This window comes from Lacerta agilis, chromosome 8, assembly GCF_009819535.1.
Source record: "Lacerta agilis isolate rLacAgi1 chromosome 8, rLacAgi1.pri, whole genome shotgun sequence".
In the NCBI taxonomy this organism is placed as follows: domain Eukaryota; kingdom Metazoa; phylum Chordata; class Lepidosauria; order Squamata; family Lacertidae; genus Lacerta; species Lacerta agilis.
The window spans coordinates 73,799,470-73,812,937 of NC_046319.1; the positions used below are offsets into that span (position 1 = coordinate 73,799,470).

At 51.1% G+C, this 13,468-nt stretch overlaps 1 protein-coding gene across 1 annotated transcript in view; it reads right to left on the reverse strand.

Moving 5' to 3' along the window:
• The window catches only part of CIC (capicua transcriptional repressor), a 41,279-nt gene extending 28,891 nt beyond the window's left edge, over positions 1 to 12,388 (reverse strand). Inside the window, 25 exon segments of the mRNA XM_033158290.1 lie at positions 9,784 to 9,904; positions 9,906 to 10,157; positions 10,159 to 10,208; positions 10,211 to 10,276; positions 10,279 to 10,351; positions 10,353 to 10,417; positions 10,420 to 10,480; positions 10,482 to 10,550; positions 10,552 to 10,587; positions 10,589 to 10,699; positions 10,701 to 10,788; positions 10,790 to 10,853; positions 10,856 to 10,894; positions 10,897 to 11,021; positions 11,023 to 11,080; positions 11,083 to 11,124; positions 11,127 to 11,352; positions 11,354 to 11,451; positions 11,454 to 11,556; positions 11,558 to 11,602; positions 11,604 to 11,822; positions 11,824 to 11,920; positions 11,922 to 12,082; positions 12,084 to 12,175; positions 12,178 to 12,388. Of these exon segments, the coding sequence (XP_033014181.1) occupies positions 9,784 to 9,904; positions 9,906 to 10,157; positions 10,159 to 10,208; positions 10,211 to 10,276; positions 10,279 to 10,351; positions 10,353 to 10,417; positions 10,420 to 10,480; positions 10,482 to 10,550; positions 10,552 to 10,587; positions 10,589 to 10,699; positions 10,701 to 10,788; positions 10,790 to 10,853; positions 10,856 to 10,894; positions 10,897 to 11,021; positions 11,023 to 11,080; positions 11,083 to 11,124; positions 11,127 to 11,352; positions 11,354 to 11,451; positions 11,454 to 11,556; positions 11,558 to 11,602; positions 11,604 to 11,822; positions 11,824 to 11,920; positions 11,922 to 12,082; positions 12,084 to 12,175; positions 12,178 to 12,343 (2,527 nt within the window). The 5' untranslated portion in view covers positions 12,344 to 12,388.
• Positions 12,389 to 13,468: the final 1,080 nt, after the last annotated feature.

The window sequence follows — 13,468 nt, forward strand, 5'->3', positions numbered from 1 at the left end:
CCGAGAGACAGCAAACTGCAGTTGTGATGCTGCAGGGAGATGGAGCCAGTGCCTTGGGAATGGGAGCAGCACATGCCACGCTCTCCCTTACCTTGCATGCTCGAGTCCTCACCTCTGTCCCAGGTGTGCTCTTCCCTTCATATGTCCTAGCACCCCAGAGCAGGATGTGCACAGACCTGAACAACCATGAGCCATGGTGCCCAAAATGAAGGTCCCAGAAAGCAAACCTCAAATGTAACCGCCTGATCTCAGAGTCCCCAAAGAGTGTATCTAGCTGGGTGCAGAAACCTGGCAAAGCACAAGCATGCATTCTTATCCACCCCAAAAGGTCTCTCACAGGTGTGAAAGGGATGGGGCTCAGAGGCAGTGTTTGAAATTAGCCAGGTGCCAGGCGCATTTTGTGCCTGGCTTTCAACCACTTGCGACCAAGTGAAAATGCCTGGGTGCCAAGGATGGCGCCTGACATCTCCACCATCTGGGGATCGATAATTGGATCTGGACTGTTTTCATCCACTAATACCCACCCAGTTATATTTCATCTGCACAATCGGAATGAATTTCTGGAAACCAATGTTTTTTTTCTATGTAGCCTGAGCAGGAGCAGGAGCCATTAAGAGAAAGAGGTTGGAATAAGCCAATATATATGTGGACCGTTCCTGGACCAAGGGACTTTTCTTCTTTAAGTTCTCAAAGCTTTTAACTTAGCTCATCTGAACCAGCCAGATGCTTACCTGAGAATCAATCACAGTCAGTCCATCGACTGGAAAATAAGACTTTAGATCCATCTTGCCCAAAAATGGCAACTATATGTTCCGTTTTGGTGACAAAAACCTTGGTTAAATGAGCCATTTGGCGTCTAGCTTACATATCTGAGTTTCTAACACTGCTCAGAGGTACCCAGTGGTATGGAGTTTGGGTCTCACATTGTGATTTTGGTGACAGCAGCCACCAGGGGGAGAAAAGAGGTCTGTGAGGCTTCTTATAGTACAGAACAGTCGCTGGGGTGATGGTGGGGCAAACTGCAGTCAGCCAGCCGTTCAGTGTATGTTCCTCTTTCTCCACTCACTTGTACAAGCGTCATGTGATGCTCCAGCAGTCTTGCGCACGGACGATACACAAAACACAGGCTGGTGTGCAATTGGTCGTTCCTACGGGCACCCAGGTGGTGCTGTGGGTTAAACCACAGAGTCTAGGGCTTGCTGATCAGAAGGTTGGTGGTTCGAATCCCTGCCACGGGGTGAGCTCCCGTTGCTCGGTCCGAGCTCCTGCCCACCTAGCAGTTCGAAAGCACGTCAAAGTGCGAGTAGATAAATAGGGACCGCTCCAGCGGGAAGGTAAACGGCGTTTCCGTGCGCTGCTCTGGTTTGCCAGAAGCGGCTTTGTCATGCTGGCCACATGACCCGGAAGCTGTCTGCGCACAAACGCCGGCTCCCTCAGCCTATAGAGCGAGATGAGCGCCACAACCCCAGAGTCGGACACGACTGGACCTGATGGTCAGGGGTCCCTTTACCTTTTACTATGGGCACCTGCAGTTATATTAATGGCAAATCCAAGTGAGAAGCCTTGTCCACACACAGATGGATGGGCAAACGTACTGCGACATCTGGACACATGTTCAGCCATGTCGCAAACTGCACCTACCTGCATGTGGGAATGAGTCCAATGTCTAATAAAGAAAAGTCATGTCTGAACTGGTCTCTTGGCTGCGGCAAATGCTTCAACCCAGGTGTCTCAGGGTGTAGAACAGGATGGTGCAGCAGGCATGACTTGCTGCAATGAGGGAATCGGGGAAGGGGGATGTCACAGCAAGGGTCTCCCCAGAACAGCCTCCATATTCATTCTGCACACTAAAGCCCCATCTGAACTACCTATTTAAAGCAGCATCATTCTGGGATCTAGCTCTGTGAGGGGAATTGGGGTATCCTAACCACCTTCAGTGGTTCACCTATGCTTTTCCCAGTAGTGATGTACGGAAAGTGAGAGCTGGACCATAAAGAAGGCTGATCGCCAAAGTATTGATGCTTTTGAATTATGGTGCTGGAGGAGACTCTTGAGAGTCCCATGGACTGCAAGAAGATCAAACCTATCCATTCTCAAGGAAATCAGCCCTGAGTGCTCACTGGAAGGACAGATCCTGAAGCTGAGGCTCCAATACTTTGGCCACCTCATGAGAAGAGAAGACTCCCTGGAAAAGACCCTGATGTTGGGAAAGATGGAGGGCACAAGGAGAAGGGGGCGACAGAGGACGAGATGGTTGGACAGTGTTCTTGAAGCTAACAACATGAGTCTGACCAAACTGTGGGAGGCAGTGGAAGACAGGAGTGCCTGGCATGCTCAGGTGCATGGGGTCACGAAGAGTCGGACACGACTAAGCGACTAGACAACAACCACCTTCAGTACCCTAAATAAACTACAGCTCCCAAGATTATTTGGGGGAAGCCAAAGTTGGAAGGGACCCATGGGCAGTGTTCGAAACTTTCATCAGCACAAGCAGCTTCTGAGCTGTGGGTGCAGTACTGTGCCTAAGATTTGAGATTAAAACTGGAGAAAGGAAGGAAAGGGGGACCTTTTTCTGCCACCCCACTTCCAGCTACTCTCTGAAGACTGGAGAAGAGACCCTCTTAAGAATATGAGGGGGGTGGGCACGGGAAGGACAGGGGTGGCCAACTCCCAAGAGACTGCGATCTACTCACAGAGTTAAAAACTGACAGTGATCTATCCCATTTGGGGGGGGGGTTTCAGGTCGAAGTCGTTGAACTTTTTTTAGGGAGGGGGAAGGCCTGTTTTTTAAGGGTTCATGTCAAAATTACTGAGCTTTTTCTAGGGGAGTCAAAGTTGTTGAGCTACTTTGAGGAGAGCCGGTGATCTACCAGAGACGTCCAGTGATCTACCGGTAGATCGCAATCTACCTTTTGGACATGCTTGGACTAGACCATGTAAAAAATGAGCATACTATTTTAGCTGCACTTCCTTCATTTTCAGCTTTGTATTTTTGTTATTAAAAAGCGTGCCTAGACATTTCGTTGTTGTGCCCATAACCTAGGCTTGAGGTGCCATTTAACTCCTGGATTTCATATCTCAGTTTTTAACACTGCCCAAGGGTCATCTAGTCCAAAGCCCTGCAATGCAGGAATCCTACATAAAGCATCCATGACAGATGGCCATCCAACCTCTGCTTGAAAACTGCCAAGGAAGGAGAGTCCACAACCTCTTGTGGGAGTCTGTTCCAATGCCAAACAGCTCTGATTGTCAGAAAGTTTTTTTCCGAATGTTTAGTCAGAATTTCCTTTCTTGTAGGGTTGCCATATTTCAAAAAGTGAAAATTCGGACACAAAAGCAATTGACATTTTTGAGCTACTTTTGAGGGAAATCAGCAAAAACAACACTGCTGCCATGGGCTGCCATATGTCCAGATTTTCCTGGACATTTTGCCTCCGACTGCAGTATTCTGGTTATGTCTGGGAAATCCTGGACGTATGGCAACCCTAAAGTTTCTTGTAACTTGCAGCCACTGCCTCGAGTCCTACCCTCAAGAGCAGGAGAAAACAAGCATGCTCCCTATTCCATGTGACAGCCTTCAAGATGGCTATCATATCTCCTCTCAGTCTCCTCTTTCCCAGGCTAAACATACCCAGCTCCTTCAAGTGCTCCTCATAAGGCTTAGTTTCCAGACCCCTGATCATATTGGTTGCCTTCCTCTGCACATGTTCCACCTTGTCAACATCCTTCTTAAACTGTGGTGCCCAGAATTGGACACAGTATTCCAGTACTTTGGCCACCTCATGAGAAGAGAAGACTCCCTGGAAAAGACCCTGATGTTGGGAAAGATGGAGAGCACAAGGAGAAGGGGACGACAGAGGATGAGATGGTTGGACAGTGTTCTCGAAGCTACTAACATGAGTTTGGCCAAACTACAGGAGGCAGTGAAAGATAGGCGTGCCTGGCGTGCTCTGGTCCATGGGGTCACGAAGAGTCGGACACGACTGAACGACTGAACAACAAACAACAACAACAACAACATTCCAGGTGTGGTCTGGCCAAGGCAGAATAGAGTGGTTCTATTACTTCCCTTGATCTGGACACTATACTTCTGTTGATGCAGCCTAGAACAGTGTTACCTTTTTTTGCTGCTGCTGCTGCATCACACTGTTGACTCATGTTAAGCTTGTGGTCCACCAAGACCCCTAGATCCTTTTCACATGTATTGCATTAAGTCAGGTGTCCCCTATTCTATACTTGTGCACCTGGTTCTTCCTACCTAAGTGCAGAACCTTGCATTTGCCCGCACTGAAATTCATTTTGTTAGCTTGTGCCCAGTTCTCCAATCTGCCAAGGTCATTTTGAATTCTGATTCCGTCTTCTGCGGCATTAGTTACCCCTCCCAGTTTGGCGTCATCTGCAAATCTGATGAGCATCCCCTCAATTCCTTCATCCAAGTCATTTATAAAGATGTTGAACAACAATAGGCCTAGGATTGCTTAAAGTTGTTTAAATGATTGTTTAAAGTTGCATGACACTTATTGAAATGCATAGTAGGGCTGGGCAATGTATCGTTGTCCCATCCAAAACCGGTTTGAAGTCCATATTGTGATATTGGTCTGGTAATTTTTTGACCTGGCAATATATTGCGAATCGTTATATGTATGTGTGAGCTATGCAAAAATCACAATGTGGGGGGAAACCCATGAAGCCAGCCAAGGCCTCTACAGAGCTCCATCCTTATTGTGATATATTGGTATATCGCCGTGTTTAATTGGTGATATATTGTGATGTAGAAATAATAATAATAATAATAATAATAATAATAATAATAATAATTTTTTATTTTTATTTTTAGGGCTGGGCGAAACCAGGTATCTCCCAGCCCTAATGCATAGTGCAGATGGAACCCTTCCTACAAATTCTAAAGCCCTTTGCTATCAATAAGATCAAGTTCTAAAATGCCAACACTTCTGAGTATCCGTGTGGAGTGGTATTAATCCAGCATGTCTATGCTGGGTGATCTACACGGCAGTCTTAAAAGCACCCCCACAAAAATTGCTAGCCCACCTAGGATTGCCTTATTGTTATATATCCTGCTCCGAGACCAACCAATACAGGGTGGGTTAGGAATATTGTAATAAATAACCTGCTAACACATACCTCAGTCAGTAGCGGTACACAGCTGGCCTGAAAGGAAAACGGGGGGGGGGGGCGTGCAAAAGAGAACCAACTCCCTTCCGGCTTACAAACGCTTCCCTGCCCGGAGACAATTTCTATTCACCATACATGAGTAGATATTTAACCCTAACCCAGACCTCTTGGGGGAGGGGGTAAAGATTACCCCAGTGGTGCACTCTTAAGTTACAGAGTTTATGCAGAAGTAGGCTGACGGCAAGGGATTCGGGTTTCCTAGGAAAACCCGAACCAAACATTCTTCCTTTGCATCAGGAAAAATGCAGTTCGCGTCAGGAAATTTTCTTATGCCCCGGAGAGCGACCTAATTGAGCATGTTCGTTTTTACCTATATTTAGTAAGCAAAGCTAAACCGTTGGAAACTGCCACGCTTGCCTAGCATTGTGCTTGGGACCAGCATCTCTCCGGTGTTGCTAATGCGCTTATGAAACAGAAAAATTCCGCGTGGGGAAACACAAGCACTTTAAAATTGCATGTTGGAGCCGACCGGGTTCTCCCCCAGAGTGGACCCACTGAAAATGGGCCCGAGGTAGTCAAGGAATCATAGAGTTGGAAGGGATCCCAAGGGTGATTTAGTTCAACACCCTACAACACAGGACTCACAGCTAAAGCATCCCTGGACAGATGGCCGCCTAACCTCTGCTTAAAAACCTCCACAACTGTTCCACTGTCAAACAGCTGTTAGCAACAGAAAGTTCTTCCTAACGTTTAGTCGGGATCTCCTTTCTTATAATTTGGATCCATTGGTCCAGGTCCTGCCCTTCGGAGCAGCAGAAAGCAAGCTAGTCATGGTCATCAAATTCAATGGGTCTTCTCCTGAGCATGATTGACATTCAATATAGTCCTTTCCACATCACTGTGCTGGTGGCAAACAATATCCCCAAAGTTCGCCCACTTACCATTTGCAGATCTCTTTAAGAAAGTTTCGGACGTGTCTATGTCTTACACACATATATGTACACATTCCAAGAAACACAACTGACTTTTACATTAGGGGTTTTTCTAATTCTCTCAAAAAAATGTAACATGTTGGGGTAAAATATTTCCAAGAGAAAGTGACAGGCCTAAAAGCCTTCAAGGTGGTTCTTCAACTCTCCCAGCCATTAATCATAGGTCACACAGCTCTTGGCATCATCTAAGCAGGTTAAAAACAAGTTGATCTCAAACTTATCAAAACTAGCACTTAGCCAAACTGATTGGTTGGCTGGTTAGTTAGTTAGTTAGATAGATAGATATCCCACCTTTTCCCCAGAACAAAGACTCATGGTGGCTCACAAAAAAAAAATTAAACTGGACTTGGTATCGTCAGACTCTTAATCTCAGAGTCATGAGTTCGAGTCCCAACGTTGGGCAAAAGAGTCCTGCATTGCAGAGGGTTGGACTAGGTTATCCTTGTGGTCCCTTCCAACTCTATAATTCTGAGTTTAGGCTCCTGCTCCCAGCCTACATTAAAACCCTATTGCTGTTTTGATGTGGACAAGACTAGGGCAACTTCTTTAGGCAGATTCAAGCCAGGAAAGCAATTCTAGTTCTAATATCCAAGGCTCCTTTCAGTGACATAGGGACTGAAGAGCAGCCCTCCTGGATCATGCCAAAAACAGATCCAATCCAGCATCTTGTTCTCACAGTGGCCAACCAGATGCCTATGAAAAGCCCGTGTGCAGGACGCAGACACTACAATCTGGGAACTTGCTTACTTATTTTTGAACAAACTTGTTTTTCTAGATCAGGCTTATCCGGCTCATGACCCAACCAAGTCAAATGCAACCCACCAAATGTGTACGGACACGCACAGGATAGTTTGGCTAACCTGGCATTGTGGCCTGCTTGGGACTGCAAAGGGTAATGAGTGGTTCAAAAGCAGTGCGGGTCTGTTCTCCATTCCAGAGTGCACTGGGAAGCAAGTGGCAGAACATGAGAAATCTGGGGGGGGGGGGTGGAAATATCTAGAATACTGTAGGATCTCTCTTCCAGAGACATACACACATGCTCATAGAATCAAAGAAGTGTAGAGTTAGAAGGGACCCCCACAGGTCATCTAGTCCAAAACCCTGCAATGCAGGATTCTCAGCTAAAGCATCCACAACAGATGACACTCCATCCCTCGCAGGAGCTGGGACAAAACTTGGAAGCTCTGTGTGCCTCTACCTCCGGGAGAAGGAGAGAATTTGTTTCGTCAAACGTCCAGCCATAACCAAAGGAGACCAAAGTTGAAATCCCAACTCAACCCTGGACAGACAGGGCTGCTGCCTTGAGCACATCACATACTCTCTCTGCTTCAGATTCCACAACTATCAATGGGGATGATTAATGGCCTTGGGCCCAATCCAGACAAGGCTCATTGTGATTTCCAATGGGAGAGTTCTCCGCCTACTTAAAATCTCTCGTACTGAAAACAAAGATAGGAGTGCAAGGACTTTGCTGCTGGGTCGTGATGTAGAATAGAGACAAATTCACGGAGGAAAAAATCTCTCAATGGCTATTAACTAAACAGTAATCACAAGAAGTAGGACTCTGAATAGTAGTTGCCCGAAGGCAGGCAGGCAGGCAGGCAGCGGGGTGTGGGGTTCATTGCCCCTTGTGCCCCTGCTTCCTGAAAAACACAATTAGATATTGGGCTACAGTAGGAGTGGGGAGCATGGACAAGAGGGACCTATAAGGAAAGGCTGGAACAGCAAGAAAACTGCTGGCACATTTGCAAAGCTAAGCAGGGTCCCGTATGGTTCCAAATTGGATGGGGAACCGTGTGTTGAGAGTCCTGCATTTGCAGGGGATTGGACTAGATGACCATTGGGATCCCTTCCAACTCTACTATGATTTGGGACTCTTTAGCCAAGAGAAAGGTAAGAAGAGGTACCATGATGGAAGTTTATAAAATTACGCCTGCCATAGAGAAAGTGGGGAGAGGAAAGTTTTTTCTCACACTAGAACTCGTTGATATCCAGTGAAGCTGAACACTGAAAGATAACTTATTCACACAGCACAGTCTAACCCTGGAACTTGCAGCAATGGTCAACAAATTGGGGCAGCTTTCTTGCCAGGATGGCTGTGTTTTGCCTCCACGGTTGGAGGCAGTGTTGATTTTGAATAACAGTTGCTGGAAATCGCAAAAGGAGAGAGGGCTCAGATCCCGCTTGCTGGTGTCCCCCAGGCGTCTGGTTGGCCACTATGAGAACAGGATGCTGAACTATATGGGCCATGGGTCTGATCCTGCAGGGCTCCTTCTTCTGCTCTCATGACCTTTGGCCTGAAGCGGCAGTACTCTCATGAAAATGTTGCCGCCAGCTCAGTGTTGAAATTAGCCAGGCGCATTTTGCACCTGGCTATCGGCCACCTGCGGCTAAGTGAAGATGTCTAGGTGCCAGGATTGGGCCTGACATCTCCACCATCCGTAGGTGCGTGCCTGGGGATCATTGGATCCAGACTGTTTTCACGCACTAATACCACATCCTGGAGAATTCTACCAGTTATATTTTATCTGCACGGTCAGGATGAATTTCTGGAACCCAAATGCCGTATCTGTGGCAGCCTGAGCAGGAGCAGCGAACATAGTTAATTGTTGTTGGTTGTCTTCACTTACCCCACCCCACTGCCCTGCTTGCATTCACAGTTGTGAAGATATTCCTAGGTTATGAATGGTCCATAAAAGAGAGAGGTCAGAAGAGGCCAATATATATGTGGCCTGTCCCTGGATCAAGTGACTTTCCTTCTTTAAGTTCCCAAAGTTCTTAACCGAGCTCAAGGTTGTCATCTGAAATAGCCAGATGTTTAACTGAGAATCAATCACATTCAGTCCATCCTTTGAAAAATAAGACTTGCCAAAAATGACAAGCAGACATTCCATTTTCTTGGCAGTAACCTAGGCTTAAGGAGCCATTTGGTGCCTAGTTTACATATCTGAGTCTCTAACATTGCACCAGCTAGTAAGAGGTGGTTAGGGTACAAACCCAAAATGGAGCATCAACGAACCTTTCGCCTTCCCTTCATTGTCATGTTTGAATCACATCCGCACCAGGTTGGCTGCACAGAGCTGGAGAAAAACACTGTCCTCAGATGAACTATGCGGACACTTTCAAACTCCCTCCTAGATGCAGCCTCAAAGCCAGCGTACATTTCCTGCTTCCGAACAGCACTGAGTAAAATATCTCTTTCTACCTACAACTCATGGAGCACTTTCAATTCACAATGTCCTTCACTGTCATTAATGCCCTTGCTTTCACAACAACCCAGCAGAGCAGGACGCTATTGCTGCCGCTGCTCAAAAAAGGAGGACTCGCTAACAGCAGCAGGGCAGCAGTGGCTGCTGAAATCAGATCTCCAGGACCTAGATCCAAAGCAAACTCTCCTCGGCCACTAGGCCATACAGCACACAGACCCCCACTCTCTTTCCAAAACAGAGACGCAGCCACTCTCGGTGCAAGAAGAAAACAGTTAGTGCAAAGCCAGAGCGGATTCAAAACAGTGTATGCATAGGGCTAACGCACAGACAAGTGCCTCATTTTCATCTGCTACGGAATGAATCTTGGGGGACCAACAAATGCAGTCCACACACGGACTGAAAATTGTGCCAGAAGACAAAAACAAACTAAGCAACCAGACACAACTCACCTGTCCCAGGCCTTCCCATGATTATCTCCTTCTTGGGCGTGGGGGTGCTGGTGTACTCTCCAGGGACGATGACAGGCAGGAGGGCTGCAGGAGAAGGATGGAAGGCGACCGGCTGGAAGGGGGGAGGAGACGCTGAAGATGGGGGGGGGCCTGCTCGGAGGCGGAAACCACGCAGGGTTGGCCTGGAAGGCAGAGTCCGGCCACGTGATGGGCACCGGCATCTGCAGCTGCCCCTTGCCCGACAGGTGCTCCTTGGAGCCGGCCTTCCCAGCCCGCGGGCGCCACCCTCCCCTCAGGGGCTTTTCGGTGAACTTGGAGGGCAGCGGCACATCGGGATTGCGCACGATGACGGGCGAGTCCCTCTGCACGGCGGGCAACCCTGCGCACGGTGGGGCTGGGGTCAGAGGTCAGTCCGGCCGGCGGTGCACCAGCAAGAGCGGGGAAGCCTGTTGGGAGCGGGAGGAGAAGGGCCCCGCCCCAGCGGGCGACACGGCCGGAAGCCAGCCGGTGTGGAGGGAGTGGGCGTGTGCGAGACGGACTCGACGCCCGAGTCGAGGCTCTCGTTCTGTGTGGAAGTCGGCCGCCGAGCCTGTGCTGCTGTGGTGCGAGTCCCCGGCTTTCCGCTTGCTGGGGCCATGGGCACGGTGAAAGTGAGGTTGGTCTGGAAGGTGATGCCCGAGTGGTGGCGCTCGCGGGGGGGCCGCGTGGTGCAGCATCTCAGGGCTCAGCACGGCGCCGCCGACACCCTTTGGCGTGCTGGCGCTCACCGTGGCGGCTGCGGGCGGCGGCCCTCTGGATGACGGGGTGAGGCATTGATGGGGCTGAAGTTGGCCGGGCGGAAGCCGAAGAGGGGTGAGGGATAGGGAGAGGGTGCTGGTGAGAAGGGAGACTGGTTGGAGACGGGTGAGAAGGAAGAGGGTGCCCGAGCGAGAGCTGCCCAGGGAGACCAGCATGACAGCCGCTTCGCACTCATCGAACTCGAAGCGGGACAAGTCAGCGGGGGCACCATGCGGGGCCGAGAGTCCCCCGCGCACTGCTGGCCTCACTGTCCCGCGAGGTGTCATCCCATCAAATTCAGCGCTGCCCTCCCGCAGCCCACTGGCCCGCCCTCCGAGAGGCTCTCCATCTCCTTGGTGCGCATGAGGAGATGCGTGAGCAGTAATCCTCATCCGCGCCGCTGCGACCCTTCATGCAGCCCTCCCCGGGAGCACAGCCGCCGCCACTGCTTCCCGTTGAATTCTGCGGATGCCGTTGGGCGTGCACAGCCACGTCCCCTTCTTGTACTTCTGCTGGGCCGCGTGAGGGGCGTCCGGGAGCGGGACGAGCCCGGGGTGCTGCATTGTCCACTGACATGACGCTGCTGCTGCGGCTCCCGCTCGCATCCGGGCTCAGCAGCGGGGATGGCTGCTCAGGGAGGCGAGGGAAGCCGGGTGACTTGGGCGGGGACAGGATCTGGGGCTGCACCACCACGGACTTCTCCTCTGCCCGCAAGCAGGCGCTGATCTTGGAGACTTCGGCATCTTCTGGTTGTTTCGGGTCTGGACACGGGAGGGCCAGGGCGACCTTCTCTCTCTTCTGGCAACGGAGGCGACTTTTCGGGTGGTTTGCTGTCCTCGGGGGCAGCTTCGCAGCTCCACGGCGGGCGCAAGAGGCGCAGGGCCGAGCGTGCACCCAGGCAGAGTCTTTGCGGGCTGCCGCAGTGCCGGGGAGGACAACGGGGTGGGTGAAGCGAACTTTGTAGGAAGCCGGCTTGGTGCTCACCTCGACGACGGTGGCCTTCCCGGTAGGCCGTCTCCTCGGGGTCCGCGCAAGCGCAGACCCGGTGTGCCAACCGCCAAGGCCCCTGGAGGAGGCGTGGCGTCCAGGACCACGTCCACCGCCACGGAGCCCAGAGCCCCTTCATAGTACGCCGTGACGCGGTCGCCCACAAACTGCACCCCCAAGTCCTGCCCACGGCGGATCTGCTTCACTATGGCTGGCTGAAAGAGCCCTTCGCGCCGGGCCAGCACCCGCTGTGAGCGCAGCTGCCGCAGGTCGTAGTCCGCTCGGGGCCGTGGCCCAGGCGTCCCCCGCCCCCTTGTCATTCTCGTCCGCAGAGTGCTCGCTGGCGGTGTCGGTGCTGGACGAGGGCAGCGCTGGGCTCGTCCTCGGCGGGCCCAGCCGCGCCTTCGCTGCCGTTCGACTCGTCGCCCCCCGGGCACTTCCTGCAGGGCGCCCGCGACTTGAAAGTGGCCGTCTTGCGGTTCAGGGAGGCTTCCACCCCGCAGGCCTCAGTCCCTGGGTCCCTGTCCCCCTCGGGAAAGCTTGTAGGGGTCCTTGGGCATCCCTGCCAACTCCTGCAGGCCAGGATCCATCTGTGGTTGCAGGCACCGGGCACCTGGAAAGGCAGGGCTTGATCTAGAGACTCCTCCCCTGCTCCTTCTTCGGGCTTGGCTCCTCCTCAGTGGCCTTGCGCTTCTGGGCTTGGCCGCCCGGGTGGAGGGTGGGAGCGGCTGCTGCTGCTGCTGCTGCTGCTGCTACAGGAGGAGGAGGAGCCAGCAGCCTTCCTCACTGGTTTCATATTCCCTCCAGGCTGGGGTGTGGACTCAGGAGCTGAGGAGAGAAAGACAAGAGGCAAAGGTTACAAGAGCAAGCAGAGGCTCGTTCTGCTGGGATGTCATATAGTATTATAGAGTTGGAAGGGACCCCTAGAGTCATCTGGTCCAACCCCCATTCAATGCAGGAATTTCAGCAAAAGCAACCATTGTATTCTAAACATTTAACGACAGAACTCTTGCGTATCCAATGAACCTGAATGTTGGGAAGATTCAGGGCAGAAAGTACTTCTTCGCCAGTGCAGAACTCACTCCCACAAGGGGCAGTGGTGACAGCCACCAGCTTGGATGGCTTTAGAAGAGGAGCAGACGAGTTCATGGGGAATAAGCCTATTGGTGGCTGTACCCTCCATGGCTATTCTATGCCTCCACAGTTGGAGGCAGTAATGCCTCTGAATACCAGTTGCTGGAAACCACAGGAGGAGAGAGTGCTCTTGTGTACAGCTTGAGGCTCTTAATCCAAAGGTCATGGGTTCAAACCTCATGTTGCGCCAAAGATTCCTGCACTGCAGGCAGTTGGACAGATGACCTTCCCGCTCTTCTATGATTCACGTTCTGCTCACTGGCTCCCCAGAAGCAAATATAGGGCCACTGTGAGAACATTAGACTAGATGGGCCCTTGGGCCCGATTCAGAAGTCTCCTTGTAGAATCACAGAATTGGAGAGTTGGAAGGGTCATCAAGTCCAACCCCCTGCAATGCATTCTTAAAACGCTCCCTGCTCCCATTGCCTTTTCCCAGCTCTAACCCTAAAAAGACCATTCCCGCAAGCACAAACCCACCTGCTACTCCTTGCTTGTGTGAGGCACGTGGCAACATATTCCATACTTTTGCCCCGTCCCATAATTCTCTGCCCACCTCCCAGGCCTGAGCTCCTTCACCTCCTATAATTGTATTCGCAAACGGAGAAAAAACACAACACTGCTTTGGCGGACACTTAGCAGGCTACACTAATGGTTGGGAAGCACTCATGCGCCACCCCTGGCACCATTGCCAATAAAATCAGGAACAAATGAAATAAATAAAAGAGCTTAGGTATTCCTGCATTACAGCGGGTTGGAATAGATGGCACTCGGGGATCCCTTCCAGCTC